The sequence below is a fragment of the Glycine soja genome, chromosome 7 (genome assembly GCF_004193775.1).
Source record: "Glycine soja cultivar W05 chromosome 7, ASM419377v2, whole genome shotgun sequence".
In the NCBI taxonomy this organism is placed as follows: Eukaryota; Viridiplantae; Streptophyta; class Magnoliopsida; order Fabales; family Fabaceae; genus Glycine; species Glycine soja.
Window position 1 is genome coordinate 38017011 of NC_041008.1, and position 17409 is coordinate 38034419.

General features: G+C 33.1%; 2 protein-coding genes across 3 annotated transcripts; both read right to left on the reverse strand.

Moving 5' to 3' along the window:
- Positions 1-280: 280 nt before the first annotated feature.
- LOC114419486 (telomerase Cajal body protein 1) lies at positions 281-5843 on the reverse strand. 2 transcript variants are annotated; one of them, XM_028385162.1, is made up of 14 exons: positions 5543-5843; positions 5401-5463; positions 5264-5313; positions 5153-5233; positions 4951-5024; positions 4381-4463; positions 3564-3670; positions 3278-3420; positions 3153-3200; positions 2977-3029; positions 2204-2288; positions 2029-2095; positions 857-967; positions 281-601 (listed from the first exon to the last, which is right to left on the reverse strand). In XM_028385162.1, the coding sequence occupies exons 1-14, from the start codon at positions 5776-5778 to the stop codon at positions 489-491; spliced, it is 1314 nt and encodes a 437-aa protein (XP_028240963.1). In that variant the 5' UTR covers positions 5779-5843; the 3' UTR covers positions 281-488. The 2 variants fall into 2 exon arrangements, with proteins under 2 accessions (XP_028240963.1, XP_028240962.1); XM_028385161.1 differs by having other exon boundaries at positions 5153-5313; positions 5543-5842.
- Positions 5844-7696: 1853 nt separating this feature from the next.
- On the reverse strand, positions 7697-11251 carry LOC114419487 (bifunctional riboflavin kinase/FMN phosphatase). Its single transcript, XM_028385163.1, has 10 exons — positions 11046-11251; positions 10777-10963; positions 10319-10449; positions 10151-10220; positions 9968-10033; positions 8741-8895; positions 8546-8641; positions 8292-8443; positions 8130-8213; positions 7697-8021 (listed from the first exon to the last, which is right to left on the reverse strand). Exons 1-10 carry the CDS (start codon positions 11110-11112, stop codon positions 7896-7898), a joined length of 1134 nt encoding a protein of 377 aa, XP_028240964.1. The 5' UTR covers positions 11113-11251; the 3' UTR covers positions 7697-7895.
- Positions 11252-17409: the final 6158 nt, after the last annotated feature.

Here is a 17409-nt window from a genome sequence, read left to right on the forward strand (position 1 = left end):
TCCTGGTTATCCTCGAGAGGGCCTCAATAATACTTTCACGTCCATGTCCGTCTAGTCAACCAACTAACAGATGCCTACCATTATTTTCTTTGGCTAAGTTCACCAGTGTTTCTTCTTGTTGTATATAATAATCGAAGACAACTTTAAATCCCAAGTATAAAGACAGCTTTCCACGTGACTGTTAAAGAAAAAATGATTCTCATAAAAGGGAAGGAAACGTATTGCCGGCCGGAGTGAGGGGTGAAACTTGATTAGCAAGTAAAAAACAGTAGCAAACATCTCACAACAAAATGACAGGCAAATAAGTCCAATCAATTAGAAATTTACATTTACAGGATAATGAGATATATATGCAAAACTTAGCTTGGTTTTTTTGTCAAACACGGAACAATTGAACAGTGAACCGTTTTGATCATTGGCTACAAGCCTACAAAACAAACTTCTTTTACCTAATCAGTACAAGGTGGCCGCAAAAACATTAATGAATTTCAGTCCAAGCACCTACTCTCAGACTGATTATTGAAACTGCCATCGTTCTTCAAATCTGTCTCCATCATTGAATCACAACAGAAAGTCCACATTGAGAGGCAGTTTTCACGACCTATATTATTAAACATGGACAAAATTATCAATGAAAACCAGCAAAACTTGTGAAACTACTTTAAGTAGCACAGAAAAAATATAAGGTTTTCTCAGAATTTCCTGAAATCTATAGTTCCATCGAAATGATATAAAATTAGGTAACTTGTTTAAAACCATGCCAATAATAAACCTGACCAATGATGAAACAAAAGAAATAGAAAACCCTTGGGGGGTAAGGGGTGTCTGCATGTTTATAATATTATATTAATGATACCAGTCAAGCAAAATTCTTCATTGCCATCATCTGGAATTACAAATCTTCGGTGGCCTGAGGATGATACAGCATGGGGTAGAAATGGATGGAATGAGAAACCATTAACTGTGTCTGCACAACAAACAATAAAAGTAAAGCTTATTATATGTACACACAGAATCTACTATCAGCTGCTGATTACTAACTCGTAAACAGCATATTACTCAAAAAATTGAATATCTTTATGTAAGAAGAGGTTTCAAGAAAATACAGGGTTTCTAATTTGATGTCTGCTCAATATGTTACAAGTACAATAGTGAATATTTGTTTTATCAGCAAAATTAATATATATTATAGTCATAAAGTTAGTACAAGTGGTCCTGTTATATATACATTGTTTCAATACTATGTAAATACCTATGAAGTCCTAATACAGGCTATATTGCAAGAATTAAGCATCCATGGGTCTGGATTAATGTAAACATTCGCCCACAAAAAGTACAATAGTGAATATTAATTCATGTAGCAAAATCTTGCCTCTTTACATTACAAGGGACTGACATTTAGAAGATGATCAGAATCTAAAAACCAGAGAGGAAGAGAGCAAAGAATGTAGGATACACGTGCAGATAAGGAAATGATTATACTGCTAAGAACTCAACCAGATCATGCAAGTACCATGACCATCTCTTTAAACAGATAAATCATTTGTACTTAGAATGTCATCAACAGTTTGATCACTACATTGTTAAAACATGAGGATGAGGATAACAACAAAAGCATAATAAGGGGGGAAAAAAGGAATTTGGAAAGTGAACTTGAGACAACCCGAGGAATAACTGTAAAAAATAAGGATATTATCAAAATGGTGGGATAAGCTAAGTTGAAACAAATCACAATAAATTTGGCAATTGGGATGGTCTCAAAGATATAATTGCCGCAATACAAAAGTTTAGATAGTTTAACTATGGCCTTCAAGAAATAGTGGAAAAGTGGAAGATGAAGCCAAAAACAATTTGAAGTACTACAGAAACACACACTGAGAATAAATATATTGCAGATGTTGTTCTGAATAAGGCAAAATACTTCAGAAATTAATAGATATGATAAAGGTGGCATGAAAAATGAGATCAAAGCCAAGATTGGGACAAAATATAACACCAGAATCTTTTAAGAGTAAATAACTTAAGTACCTAAAGCAGCCTCGAAACTTGACACCCACTGCCCAGTTTGGAGATTATATATATGTACTAAACCATCCTGTAACCAAAAAATAATGAAAATATATTAATTTAAAAACATAAACTGGATATTAATTGACGACCATTGATATTGCTAGATAACAGGAATGCTCAAGGAAGAAGATACCTGGCCACCTGTACCAAGATACTTTCCAGAAGGGTCAATATCAAACAGTATCCGCTGATTGGTGTTTTCTGATGATCTGTATAACCTAGTAACAAGGTGAAAAGATGCATCCACTCAGCTTCCAGCATGTAAGTTATGGAATAAATAGTAAAAGTGTGCATTTATAAATAAAATATCTATAAAACAAGAGGAACGATGTAGTTGGAATCAATTAAGGTTTCATAAGTATAATAATGTAAATATACAAAAACATATGATAGCAAACAGCAACTTTACCATGCAAAAAAGCAGGATCTTTGGATTGACTATATAGTGCACACATCAGCAGTTAATGAGATATGGGAATTTAGCTTTGGAATTCACATGCAAAAAAGCAGGATCTTTGGAATTTTGAGAGGCATATTATTATGTGTTCCCTCTGATTGTTAAAAAATGGAAAGTCTATGAAAAACTCAATAAGGAATTCCAATCCTTTATTTTGAGGGCAATACTATACAGTAGGCTTTACTATACAGTAGGCTTTACTTTCATTACTCTCTTGAATCACAACTTTACCTCAGTCTTGTTTCCAAAATGTATACTTCATATTAAATGTTTGGAATATCTTGTTTGGGGGAAATAGTTTTGTTTTACGGCTTCCCAAGGGAGCTCTTGGAAAAAAATTAATTTCCATAATTTAAGTTTTCCAAACATCGTATACATAATAGTTTTCTTCAATTCATACAAAATATTCAAAGATAAACCACAGTCAAGTGAAGAGAGAGAGTAGGTACTTGTAGACACAATCAACAGATTTGCGCACATCCCAGCAGAGTATGTAAGGATCCTTCAAGCAATAATGAATGTTAGACATTGAACTACTTCAAGTAAGAATCAGCTGTGTGACAAGTATATGACCCATAGACCTGACCAAACTCTAGACCTAGAGAAGAAAACATGCAAATCTTACCTTCCGACCTCCAGTATATAAATAATTTCCATCTCTGGAAAACTGGACCTGAAGGAGAGAAAAATTTAGGATTTCTTCTCAATTTTATAATGAGAATCAATTATTTACAGGTAATTCTAACTTACATGTGTAATTCCACCTTCTTGACCATGCAAAAAGTACAAAAGTTCCATGTTGTCCTCCCTATAAATAGCAGTAGTTTGATTGTAAGAACCCAAAGCTAGCATCCCAGAAGGAAATGGAGAAAAAGCCATAGCAGATATAATACCTGCATTAATATTAACTGAATTATATGCATCCGTTTGAACCAGAGAATTTTCTCAGATGAGGTATATTTTATAGACATCATTGCCACCGCCAAACCCCCCTCCCCCTCAAAAAAAAAATCAACAGCCCTGATTTGAAAATTACCTGTTTGGCCTTCTTTTTTATCTTTTACTGTAGAATACAATTCAAAATCTCTACCAGGGCGATGTAAATCAAACAACCTAATACATTTGTTGTATCCAGCAAATATCCTACAAGACAAGGCAAGAGTTTAAATAACTTACACGATCACACATTCATCAATCCAATAAAGTAAACCAAAAATACACCACATTTTGAAAAACAAGGAAGAATTAAATGTTGACTCAGATTATCACAGTCAGATAACAAGCCTGTCAACTTACTTAGGTAAGGTATATTTATTTGCCAATAACAGTTTGAACATAATAGCCCAATGGATGACAATATATTTAAATGTCCTAGCAAATATATGCTTAGTCCTTGTAAATATAGTTAAATTTGGTTTTCATCCTCCAAAATATTTTTTATTCGGTTTTGGTCCCTATAAAATTTGTTTTAAAATAATCCTTGTCACCACTTATTGATAACGTGACATGCATCTAAGCATATCAGAACACACATCACCTTAGAATGGACATTGATGTGGCATGGCTACTTCATCACTAAAAATGGTGACAGTCTGACAGTCCATTTAAAAATTTACGAGGACTAAAACCAGCAAAAAATAAGTAAAATTCAAAAGACCACAAACAAATTTAGCCATATTTACTAGGATTACAAACATATGCAAGCCTAAATGTCCTGAAGAAAGCTTAAGAAAGGTTGAAGAGGAAAAAAATGTGGGACTTGTGACCATGAAATATAAGTTATCATAGAAACATTGCATCGTGTATCTACAATTTGCAAACTATTGGTCCTTGAAAAGAAACAAGTAGCTTACTTAGTCCCTGCAGGATTAAAAGCAATTGAAAAAGCAGCTGTAATTTCATCCATAGCATCATATGCCCGATATGTGCAACGTAACTGCAAGTTTCATCAAATGGTCAGAAACCACAATAGCAGTACAAAAACCACAATGTATCTTTAATGCTACCGATAATATTAGTTCTTAGCAGTAAAATTCAAGGTTTTAAAAAATGGTCCACAACCATGTTTTCGGCCACAATGTCAATGTTTTTGGAGTGTCTCTGGCTGCAACATAACTGCAACTGTAGCCGCATTTGTCCGCAATTTCTCACAATATCAAGGAACACAATGAAACCGCAACCATGACAGTGACAGTTTTTTCAAAATCTTTGTAACATTACTGACACTTCAAGAAAAGCTATATCCCTACTCAATCGGTGCTACAAATTTCTAGCTCCTCAATATTCCATTCCTACATTTTATAATTTTGACACTTTTGCAAAGCTTTCTAGGGCTCTTAGCAGCGATGATGTTGATTATTTTCTAGATTCTTCTGTGCAGAACACTTCAAGCGCAAAACTGAAATCTGTAACAAAGGAAGTACCTGGCCCGAGGTAGCATCCCATAAATGAATCGGATGGTCGCGAGTAGTAGTCGCAAAAACATTGGTCACCAGATCTGAAAACATCCAACAAGAAAGACCAATAGACATACACATTATCATCAGCTATCAAAGTAGAAGAAGCAGAGAAAACAGAATTAAATTATAAAAAAAATGCAAACATTTTCCAAGAGAAAAGAAAGACCTGATGAAGACATGTAAGGATACCAACAGAAATCATGTATAGACTCTCCTTCATGCATGACTACATTTGCAGCAAAGGAATCTGCAACAAACAAAGAACTCTCGTGATTACCGTCGCCGTGGCCGGAAGCAGCAACGGGAGCGTCGCTTTCGGTTCCCGGTCTGCAGAAGGGAAAAGGAAAGTGAATCAATTAGTTGTAGGGAAATACTAGATTAGAGCAGATAGTGAGAGTTGAAAGGTCAAGTTACGGCGCGAAGAGGCGGAGAGTGTTGTCGTCGGAAGAGGTGAGGAAACAGGAACCATCGGGTGACCTAAGATGAGAGAGAAGCAGAAGTTGAATTTGGAATCGAGAAAAAGGTAGTGGAAGATATAGAAGAAGAGTGAGAGTACCATTTAACGGCCTTGAAGAAATTGTTAGGGTTGGAAGGAGTGATGAACTGGCGGTGGAAATGGTAGGTTCTGTGAGGAGAGACATCGAAACGAAGAACGGGGAAGGAATATTCTTCGTTGCTGTTGCTGCTGTTACCGTTGGCGTTGACTACATTGGATTCCGATTCAAGCACCTCTGGCTCTTCTTCTCCCATCGCTACTGCCACAACCACGCTGCTGGTGCTCGAAGCTTTCATTATAAGCGCCAAAAACTCACTCCCTCACGCTTGCAACATTTTGTTTTTGTTTACTTCTTTTTTAAATTTTGAGCTTAGAAGTCCATTGGATTAATGGTTTCAGCCCCTTTTGTGAACAAAATTTTTCAAACATTATTTTTATAATAAAAATGGTATTTTTAATCAAAACAAAAAAATTGTGATTATTGAAAAAATAACTCTTTTAGGTCATTTCTAAAAAAGGTTGTATTTACAACTAAATTTTAAAATAAAAAAAATACTTTTACATGTATTCTCGAAAGGGGTCAAGAAGGTCCTGTCAAAAATTGAAATTTTTCAAAGAAATTTAGAATAGAGTACATGTGAGTCGTGATGGGTGACACTCTAATGGTACAATCTATGAGGACTTCGATGTCAAAGTTAGTATGTGAGTGGGAAGTGAAAAGAATGAAAGAGTTGAGTTATGTGTCAGATAAAAAGTTTTGTTTATTGAAGTCTTTCGGGGGAAACATCATTAAGGTCATTAGGTTATCCCGTGGCTTGTTTGTGTGCTTGTATGTGTTTGGATGTTGTGTTATATGAGTTTGTAACACGCAATTGATTGATCGAGGCTAACTTTATGTCAGCTTGAACTGATAATAGAATTAACAAAATAAGATAAGGTATTTGATTTAAGTTCATGAAAGTGGTTTTGTTATTCTCCTATAAACTCTTTTTCAATTATTTAAGTTTCAAGGTGAAGCTTAACAAAATAAGATTATTGAATTAACATCTTTGTAAAAAGGAGCAATTGTTTTCCTTCGGATGATGTTGGAACTTGGAAGCATGATTCCTATTTTTATGTCAAACACAAGTGTTTTATGACTTCAATTTGGTGGCATTTGTGGTATGAATGAAGGGGAACAAAAAGACATTTATTTGTTTTTTAAGTGGCTAATGGTATATCGTATTCAATTCAATTTTGAAAATGCTATTTTCACAATTTTTTTTGTCACTATTGTTATATCACTTTCATTTTAATCCAGTACACTTTTTTTTTCTTGACCAAGATTTTCTATTAAAAGAAAGTTTTTTCTTTTTTTCTGAATTGGTTGGGCAGACACGCCATGACCTAAAAAGCTTAATTTATATTCACTTGGCAAATACATACACCAACATCCTCCATAAAGGACTGAACGACAAAATAAGGAGCAAAATTAAAGAAACAAACATAATTTTTTTTGGAAGGAAGAAACAAACATCATTGTCTAAGGATAGACCATACTTCCCAAAGGAATCAGCCAACTGCTTTGATTTCCTACGAATATGCACAAAAAGACACTGCTTAAAACCACCCTGACTTTTCCATAATAAAAGAATGTATAATCACAACGTATCAAAGTTGATGTGAAAATAACTAAGTCCTTTAATAAATTCTTACTGCCATGAAAAGAAAAAAAAAACTAGCTTTTATTACTAAGCAAACAATATAAAATGTTGATTTAACCTGGAATGCACTTTAACAAATTATTAACGGATTTGGATTATGTAAAGTGGCCTAGGAGATGGAATTCAATCCATTTATCTACTAATCATTCAATTCATCCATGTACAAATCCAATTAATCCATCTAACTATAAAAATAAAATAAAAAATCAAAATTCGTTGAATTTTGTCGCCATTTGTTATCAGAGGTAATGGTTCATCCAACATATTTTGTAGCTCATTATTCCAAATAATTCAAAATTCATTGGTTGAATACAAGTTTTTATAGTTTAACCTTTACCCATCATTTAATTTAAAATTTGGTATCCATTTGACACCCTATCTTGATTCACGACCTTTCCTTGTTAATAGAGAGCATAGAACCCACGTAGGATACATGAAAGTTTTTGGCAAATCTCCTTTAAGATATGTGAGGAACTCAATTAAAGGTCAAAATCCCCAATAGGCACTTAGATAGTAAAATGCAAACAATGACTCTTATTTTTTTTCAGTATTTCTTTATGCATGTTCCAAATCACATTGCATTGGCATGATTATGAATCATAGGGTATAATATGCGTACTGCTTTCGAGTTGAATAACTGGATTTTGCACTTACAACAATTAACACCAGGGTTTTATTCGACAAGAAGCTAAGGGATAAAAAAAATTGTACTAAGAGCTTCTCAAATACGAATCATTCTTAAAACTTGAATATAAGGGAAGATCAAGAGCCCTCTCAGCAACTCTTCGATCTTCATGAATTTTAGCTACCAAGCTTTCAAGGGATGAAAAATTGACCTGTTGTGCACAATGCCCAATTTTAGTGAAACTTGAAAAGTATATGGGGGACAGTACAAGGATGACAGGGAGAAAAATTATAGAAAAAAAATACTCATTCAGCTGTACCTCGGGACGTATGTAACCAACTATAACAAGCCGCAGTTCTTCCCCATAGAAATCTTCATTAAAGTCATGGAGTAACCATGGTTCCTGAAACAAAAAGGCATAGATAATATGAAAATTCATAGGTAAATAGTTATAGCTGGAGGTATATAATAAAGCACTTACTATAGCCTTTTCTTTGTTGTTGAAATATGGATTCCAACCAATGCTCATCACCATTTTAAAAACACCTCTTGCCGACAATCCAGCCCAACCAAAATAAACACCTGCAGGATACTCTGAAAGGAGATCTGAATAGCCCTCTGTTGATAAATTGGCTGGAAGAAAGTACAAATTACCATTAGTATAATAATCTATCACAGATTGTTTAAGACAGTATAATAGACCAAAAGTTGTTCAAGAAATAAGTTGAAACAAACCTGTAGGGATCCCAAGTACCTTTGAGCCACGACCAAATCCCTTGACAACAGGACCACCAATATACCAGGGATCTACGGGCAAAGTTCCCTCCACCCCTGCAATAATTTAAAATAATAGTTCAAATATAAATGACATACAATAAAAAGAAACACAACACATACAAAATGGACTATCTTAAAGTATTTGGGGTTTACAATCTTCAAATGGAGGCAGACCCCACTTTTCGAGTCGCAAATCAAGTAGGGAATTGATCACCTCATCTGCTGCAGTATAGAGATGCGACTGTTTTGGAAGTGATGGTACAACAACTACTTCCATTTCAGCAGTCTTTCCTGCAGTAACCCCAGGTCTGAGTAGCCAAGTATACTTGATTTTAGAAACAAGATATGGAAGAAAAGGAAGTATCAAGTAGAGACAGAAAAAAGTCTAGGATTAAAATCACCATCCATTTATAGAAACCTTGTAGGAACTAAGCAAGCAATCTTCGGCTATTGTAAAGCTAGGGTAAAAAAAATATTACATGGATTCTCTCAAATTTCTATCACAAGAGTTGAGTCCCATTGCATCCAAAACACTCAGTCTCTCTTCATCAATCACATAAGGTGTGTTTGATATACATCAAGGGACAGTACAAGCAAAGCAACACAGTAGGAGTTACAATACCACTTTTTTTTCTGTCCATGTTTGAATATAACTTTGGGTCGGGCTTGCTAATTGTTCCCCATTGGAATTAATGGGGTTTTGCCAAACTGATGAGTATTTTTCACTTTTGAGTAGTGGGGTGCTGGGACAAAAAAGTCCCATATTTCCATGGTTTATTGAGCAATAAATATTTAGAATACTTTCCTACACTTCATCTTTTGTTTTATTCTTTTTACAAGAAGATTTTTAAAATCGATCATGGAACAAGCATTTGTGTTGTCCAGTCCTTTTTTTTAGCAAATTAAACGCATTCATATAGACACTGCACCTGACTAACCACTCAGCAATCACATCAAATACAATAAATGTGTGCTTCACTTCCTCAAAAATTTGCCACCATCCCCACAAGTAAAAAGCATGTAATATTGGCTGGACAATCTATCAACATGACAGTCGTCCTCAGCCAATAGGTGATTACTTCAAAACCAAACATCTAATTACAAGATCAAAATTGCAAGCCTTAGGCTACCAAATCCAAACAGAATCTCCAGGGAAAGAGAGATATTTAGAGATTCTCCAAAAAATTTAGAAACTTTTTTTTCCTGTGAAGAGAGTAGGGACCAAAAGGAAAAGAGGTTATCTTTATATGAATTTAGTAGAGATAAAAGAAAATAAAATCCATCAGAAAGAGTAACGGCAAAGAAGACTTAGAGATGACATAGGAAAACATATGAAACAGGAATTGGTACCAGGAGAAAGACAGAAATCAAGGAACTCACAGAGAGTCTTCAATAACAAGACAGCTGGAAGGCTCCATGTTTAACCTCCTAGCAGCTTCAAGGAATCTAACATCATAAAACAAAACATAAAACTTTTTAGAAGACAAAGATCTTTCTAATACAGTAGTCAAGTGAGCTCACTCCTCAGTAATCAAGGCTAGACAATACATCATTGCATCTCACATTTCAGGGGAAGGTTTCCCTGTTCTTACTTCATCTCCACCAATTATAACAGAGAAAGAATTCTTCCATCCTGTACACAAAGAAAACAAAAGAAGAAACAAGCCCATACTTGCATTAACAAAGACAATCAAAGACAAAAGAAGCTTAAAATTCCTGAAATAAACCAACCATCATGATAGGATATTTTGGCTTCGATGCTTTCCCTTGGAGAGTTTGACGCCAAGGCCATAGGAACTCCATGACTCTTCAAATGTTTAACCAACCTATTAGCACCAGGAAGTGCTTTAATGTTGCACCACCTAAAACGCCAACAGAGCAAAAACTTTAAGAGAAAAGTTCCCTTAGAAATTAAGTTCAATATCTCCAAATCAAGCAAAGCTTTCGGACAACAAATTAATTGTTTAAAGACAAATTTCCTAAGATATCGGCTTCATTATGGGTTAATAAATATCCAGAGGTGAATCTTGTGTTTACCTCTACCTTAAGTCACGAAAGTGTATTCCTTAACTTAAAAGTTCAGTAATCAAGTATTATTAACTAACTGATTCCACATTCAAAACTCAATTGACAAGATATCTCTACGCAAGATCCATATGCACAAGAACAATGATGTAACGGATTATTACTGGTCAGAGAAGAGTGGCGAAATTTCGGAGAGGAATTCAATGGCGGAGCAGGGAAGTTGATAATCTTGCACAACCGCAGCAGCGGCCTCAAACGGCGTCGTTCCAATTATCTTCTGAGCTTCTCTTCCGTCCCATTCCTTTCCGTATTTACCTAACATAACCTTCAAAACGTTGCCTACGATGCCATCTGCATCAAAGCCCCAATTACAAAGAAAAATATGCAGCTACTCGATTGAGTGAGCAAATGATAACAAACAAAACAAACAAACCTGTGTTGAGCAGCGTGCCGTCCAAGTCAAGGATGACGCATCTAATCAACTTCTTCGCCACCGACATTTTCGCAACAAAAATTAACTTCAGAGTTCAGCGAATCGAACGAGTGTTTCGACTTCGGAGAACTTCGTTCGAGTTCAAAGAGCAACAACTGCGCTTTGCGCTTTGCGCTTTGCGTTTCGGAGGGATAGAGGGGATAGGAAGAGCATGCTTCTTAACGCATCGATGATGACAAAACCTAGGCTTTTACTTCCCACAACCACTTTTTTTTGCCTCCTGCACCCCCAAAAAGCCTCAAACAGCCAAAAGTTAAATACCCCTCTTCCCTACCAACGATGCCAACTCCCCCAGTCCATTTTGGAATATGGTGGAGGGGTGTTCACTATGGTGACTCTGAGTGACCTAATAACATCAAAGAGGGTGGCGGCTGTCCCCTGGAGGAGGAGGGAGTCAGTGGTGGTGAGGAGTATTTGTGTCCATTAGGATCTTTTGGGGGTGCAGGAAGTAAAGACCCAAAACTTAAAAAATATAAATGAAATATAATTTTTTTATTGTTTATTCAAATTTAAAATACTCATAAAATGAACCGAATTGTTAGGTACAGATTTTTAGTTAGTCTCTGGAGTGCTAAATTTTTAGTTAAAATATTTATTAGTAACACTTTCTAATACAATTTTGCTCAAAGTAAATGTTTTTTGCTCCCGACAAATGAATTTATCATCACTCTATTTATTTCTTTGGCCATAGCCTATGTAAGTTCAATCGTGTTCTTTGCAGGTTTTAAGGTTAGTTGGTTGGGAGTGTCCTCCCTTCCTTCACAAAAAAAAAAAAAACTTTTTTTTTCTTTCCATTTACCTATTACTGCTAATTCTAGTAATCAACACTGTAACATAAAAGCCAAGGAAATATTTTAATATTATTTGTATACATTTATTCAATTAGACATATATATATATATATATATATATATATATATATATATATATATGTTGGATTGCTGACACGACTCAAATGACTTTGCCGTTCACACACACCCATTGTCCCACAAAGATAGTGTTACAGTTGATGTTAGGATTGATGTTGGCGTTGGTCAAGACTGAACCTTTGAATGATGGTGAAGCAAGTTTCACCTTCTACTACGCCATGGATTATGCTACATACTGGGTCTGCAACTGCAAAATTTATATAATAATTATTAGATTAGATAGTGGTTTATTATTATCGTTACATAATCTATTATAGTCTTGATATCTCACTGTTGCATTAATTCTAAACTCTCACTTCTCTCGGACTATAGCTCCCCAGTCACCAGATGATAATAAGGTTTGATTGAATCTGAGTTTGAATATTTTAAATAAGGTGTTGAGTTTAAATTTTATGAATAAAAAAATATTATTAGAAAATAATTAACCAATCAATTTTTTTTATAGAAATTAGTCTGATAAACACTTCACGCATCAATATTATGATAAATGACAAAAAAAAAACTATTAAGATTAGACACGCCTCATGACAGGAATTGTGTCTAAATCATTTCTGTTACCATAATTATTTATAGCCCCACAATAAAGTACATTGTATAAAAGCTATAGACAAGTTTTGCCAATTGCACCTGTGAAAATGACTCAAAATATATTCATCTAAATATATTTTTAGTCCATGTGATTTAATATATTTTTTTTTATTTTTATAAAATTATTTTTTTATTTTTAATTCTTATAAACTATGTTTATTTTACTTTTTGTTCTTAAATTTCCTTAAATGACACTTTGAATAATTAAATTGTAAAAATTAAAAACAAAAAAACTAATTAATAAAAGACTCAAATTGCAAGGATTGAAAAAGTATTTAAGTCAAATATATATATTACTAACAAATTAAAAATGAAATTGCAGATTTACCTGTTGCTGTTGGTCGACTTTCAGCTATAAAGATCGTAATGAGAAGAAATGATAAGATGAGAGCAAAATTGATGTTAGTAGACTTCACCATTCTTCCTCTTTCAATCCCCTTTTTTCTATTAATTACGTGTCTCTAAAGTTAGTGTTGCGATTTTAGACACTGAACTTTTTTAGTTTATATAGGAAAAAACCAATCTGCATAGGGACAAATAGTTTTCGAGGTATGTCATGCATTAATTGTGTTTTAAAAAGAAAGTTGGCTATACCTTAATATATATTAGTTAATTCTCTAGGAAGCACATTCTTGTATATTTTTTGCATTGGCGTGTGCATGCATGTCTTAGTGCAAAGTATGGTGATTGTCCTTAGACGACTGCATTTAACTGTCATACACGTTGATGCCTCTTCTCTCCCCTTGTTTAACCTTGTGACTGACTATTGTACAAGAAGCCCACTTTTTTGGAGCCAATATCCTGAGTTACAAAATTGTCTTTTTAATTTGTTTTATACAAATTTTTTTTTAATTTAACGGTCATCACTATTAATAATATAAAGTTTACATTATTGTTGCCAATAAGAAATTAAATTAGTATATTATTCAACACTTTGATATAAAAGTCAAAAAACTTATCATTCAACACAAAAGATTAATGTATCGGTGTATGATTCTATTTCGTTCACATAAATGAATGAAAATAATTTATTTTGTGAGAAAATTTGTGTTCGATTCTTATTATATATAAATTTTTTGAATCAACGACAATCATATACACCACGAACAGAATTAATTTTTGACCAAATGAATTGGAGAATACCTATGATCTCTGACCTAAAACTAAAAAAATAAATTTATTATATATAATAATTTGTGATTGAATGATAATGAAAAATTATTTTATATTATTAAAACATAATTTATTCATCCATCTCTTTTTATGAATTACGAGTATTTTTTATTGGAAGTCATCTTGTTCATATCAAATAAGATTTTTTTAAAAGCAATCAGAAATATTATTAACGCCAACTCCATGCACAAGACGTGTAAAAGTTAGAAAAAAAACCCATTTTCCACCTAACAAACAAAGCTACACAAAGCCCATTTTCCACCATACAATTAAACAAGAAGAACACACCAAAGCAAATAAAATAGCTTCACAACTTTTAGAGGAACACACATCCTCAATATATCTAAAAAGATCCTAGCCAGATTGCATCAAGAACTCGTTCTGAAAATCAACAACAACAAAAGTCAAATGGTCCAAGATTAGGTTGAATATGATCATTATAAATAATAAATTTCTTTTTAAACATTTAATATAATTGTATACTCATAACTTAAATTTAATATCATTATAAATAATTTTGTATTAATTAATTCATGCGTTCGATGAGGTTTAATAACGCCAAACTCTACGAAAGATCATCAGCCTTGAATTTTGGCCGTTGGATTATTAATTATACAAATAAAGCATGCATTTTAGAGTGGATTTGGTCTGAAAAAAATATATTTTTTTCATTTTTATTTTTAATTCTTTCTTTTTATTTTAGCTACACAAAATTAGACTACTAGTACTACTTCTTCTTCTTCTTCATTAATTTGAAATGAAAGTTATAGTATTAGAAGAAGCAATTGAATTTTGGATATCAAATTAAAATAATAAAAAATGGAAATGATATTGAGATACCTATGAAGGTGATCTACTGGTCTATCTAAAGAATCTGTCGTGAAAAGTACTTTTGTTTCTTTGATAAAATAAATTAGTAAAAAAGATAGTTCTGAAATAAAACTGAAAAAAAAAGGAAATGAGAGTTAGAATACTAGAAGAAGGAATTGAATTTTGGATATCAAATTAAAATAAAAAAATGGAAATGAGATCAAGTTGCCTGTGAAGGTGATCTACCTGTCTAACTAAAGAATCTATCGTGAAAGTACTTTTGTTTCTTTAGCATAATAAATTAGTAGAAAAGGTAGTTCTGAAATAAAACTGAAAAAAAAAAGGAAAATGAAAGCTACAATACTAGAAGAAGGAATTGAATTTTGGATATCAAATTAAAATAAAAAAAAATGAAATCAAGTTACCTGTGAAAGTATTTTGATTTTTTCTATGATGCGATTGTGTATTTCTAAAAGTTTATTATATTTTTTCGTCTTGTAAAAATATTATAGACCATTTTGTTACTCTCACAGAAAAAATAATTTTTAAATTTATATCAACTCATATATTTTACTTAATGAATTGATTTAGACTTCCTTACTTTTAATTTTTTTTCTTCTTTTGGTGTATTCAGACTTATCCAACTATTAATCCAAAGAATAACTGTACCAAAAATCTCAGATTTTCCTAGATGCTATAATAACTTTTTCTATCCAAAATGCGTAGGATAGAAATTAACCGGCGACAAGTTATGAGCTGAAATGTCGCGCGTCTATGGTTTCTATGTTTCCATCCTTTTAGTTTCCTTCTTTTTCATTTATTTTGCATTTGATCACTTTTGTTATGTCTTTTTTCTATTCTCCATCTGTTTAATAGTTGTGGGAAAATATGTTAATAATTAATCTTGCTTGCACCGTTGCAGTTGATGCGGGCTATCGTTTCAACATCGATCAGGAACTAATTTAGAATTCGAACGTCAATTTAACAACTGCACTAGATATGAGCAAATTCATACATTCTTCAAATATTCAAACATACAACTTCTGATTGTGATGATAGAATAATATAAATAGGAAAAATTAGGTTCTCCTTATTTCTTCATACACTTATTCACTTATACTTAATCAAAGTTGGATCGATACTTGGATTCTTGGTACGTAAACTCAAATCACTTTGCCATCCACACACACCCACTGACCAACAAAGATAAGGTTACAGTTGATATTGGGATTGATATCGAGGAAGTGGCGCTCATCTAGATTGAAACTTTGAACGATGCTGGTGCAAGTTTCAGCTTCTTCCACACCATGAACAGTGTTACATATTGGGTCTGCAACTGCAAATTTAAGCAAATATACATTGTATAGTGGTTTATTAGTATATCATCATTATAGTCTGCATGGCATCCTTACATTCTAAAACCACACTTCTTTCACTGTCTCTCGCAATCAGATAAACATCATAACAATTAAAAGTTCTCTAAATAAAATTAAAACTATATGAATAAATCATGTGTGGCCCAGTATAGGAAATGAGAACATTATACTAAAAATTATCATTAAACCACTGTAACACTCGAAATATATTGAAGATTTACCGGTTGGAGTTGATCCACTTTCAGCTATAAGCACCATAATGAGAAGAGACGAGAATATCAGAGCAAAACTGGTGATGGTAGATTTGGCCATTTTTCTTTCCCTTCCAATCCTTTTTTTCAGTGATCTGACTCTAATGTTAACGTTAGAGTTGGGATGAATTTAGATTTTGTGGTTGCCATTTATATAGGAAAGATTAAGAAAACTCAATCTGCATTAGAAAACTAGTTTCCGAGGCAAGTCATTAGATTTTAAAATGAAAACCGGTTCAATGTTAATTCCTAGGCAGCAACTTATATTTTACATTGGATATTGTTGGCATGCATATTGATGGATACATTTTTGCAATGCATGCTGTTTGTGCAGGCCCGCATTGTCGCTCTCACATTTAGAAAATAAATCTAATAAATATAACAATTATATAAAATCAGAATATAATGTTACAAAAATCACAACGATGTCGTGTGAGTTGTGACGGTATATGGTATATTTTTTACATTACAGTATTTACCAATTTTATATGCTAATGACTAATTTTTTATTGAGAATCTAGCTGACATCTTTTGTAAGATTTACTATATTCAAACTTAAACTTAATTCTACTGGAATCAACACATGTTGAAATTAATACCGATTTTGAGGCAAAGTGTTGAGGGTGTAACTAGAAAAAATGACAGCAGGACCATGGGAGGAAATGTACGTGATTAGTCTTTAATGGTATTTATGGCGGTGAGAATGTTTGAAAAGCAATATTTAATCTTTGGGGGAGGTGGTGGTGCTTACATTTTTCTTTCTAACCAGATAGTTTAGTTGGTTAGTTAGATAACAGGAGTCTATCAATATTACAACAGACCTCAAAACTTAATAAATAATTATAGATATATTTACATATTATTTATTGACGAAGTTTTCACATCGGATGTGAACTAAACCCAAATTCCAGTGAGATATGAGTTTAATTTAATAGAACAAAACCTTTAATTTCTTCTTTCTTATCCTGCAAAATGAGCTATTTGTGTAGTTAGGACTTAGGATGCATACGACTTGATTTTGAAATATTTTATGAAGGAAAAAAATATCAATATTAAAACCTATTCATTTTTATTTCTCCTCCTTCTCTCTATTTCTCCTCTATCAAATAAATGCTTAAGTCGTTTCGTTTTGGGCCGCAATTTGAAAATTTATAAGACCTTTATTGAGCGAAACAAA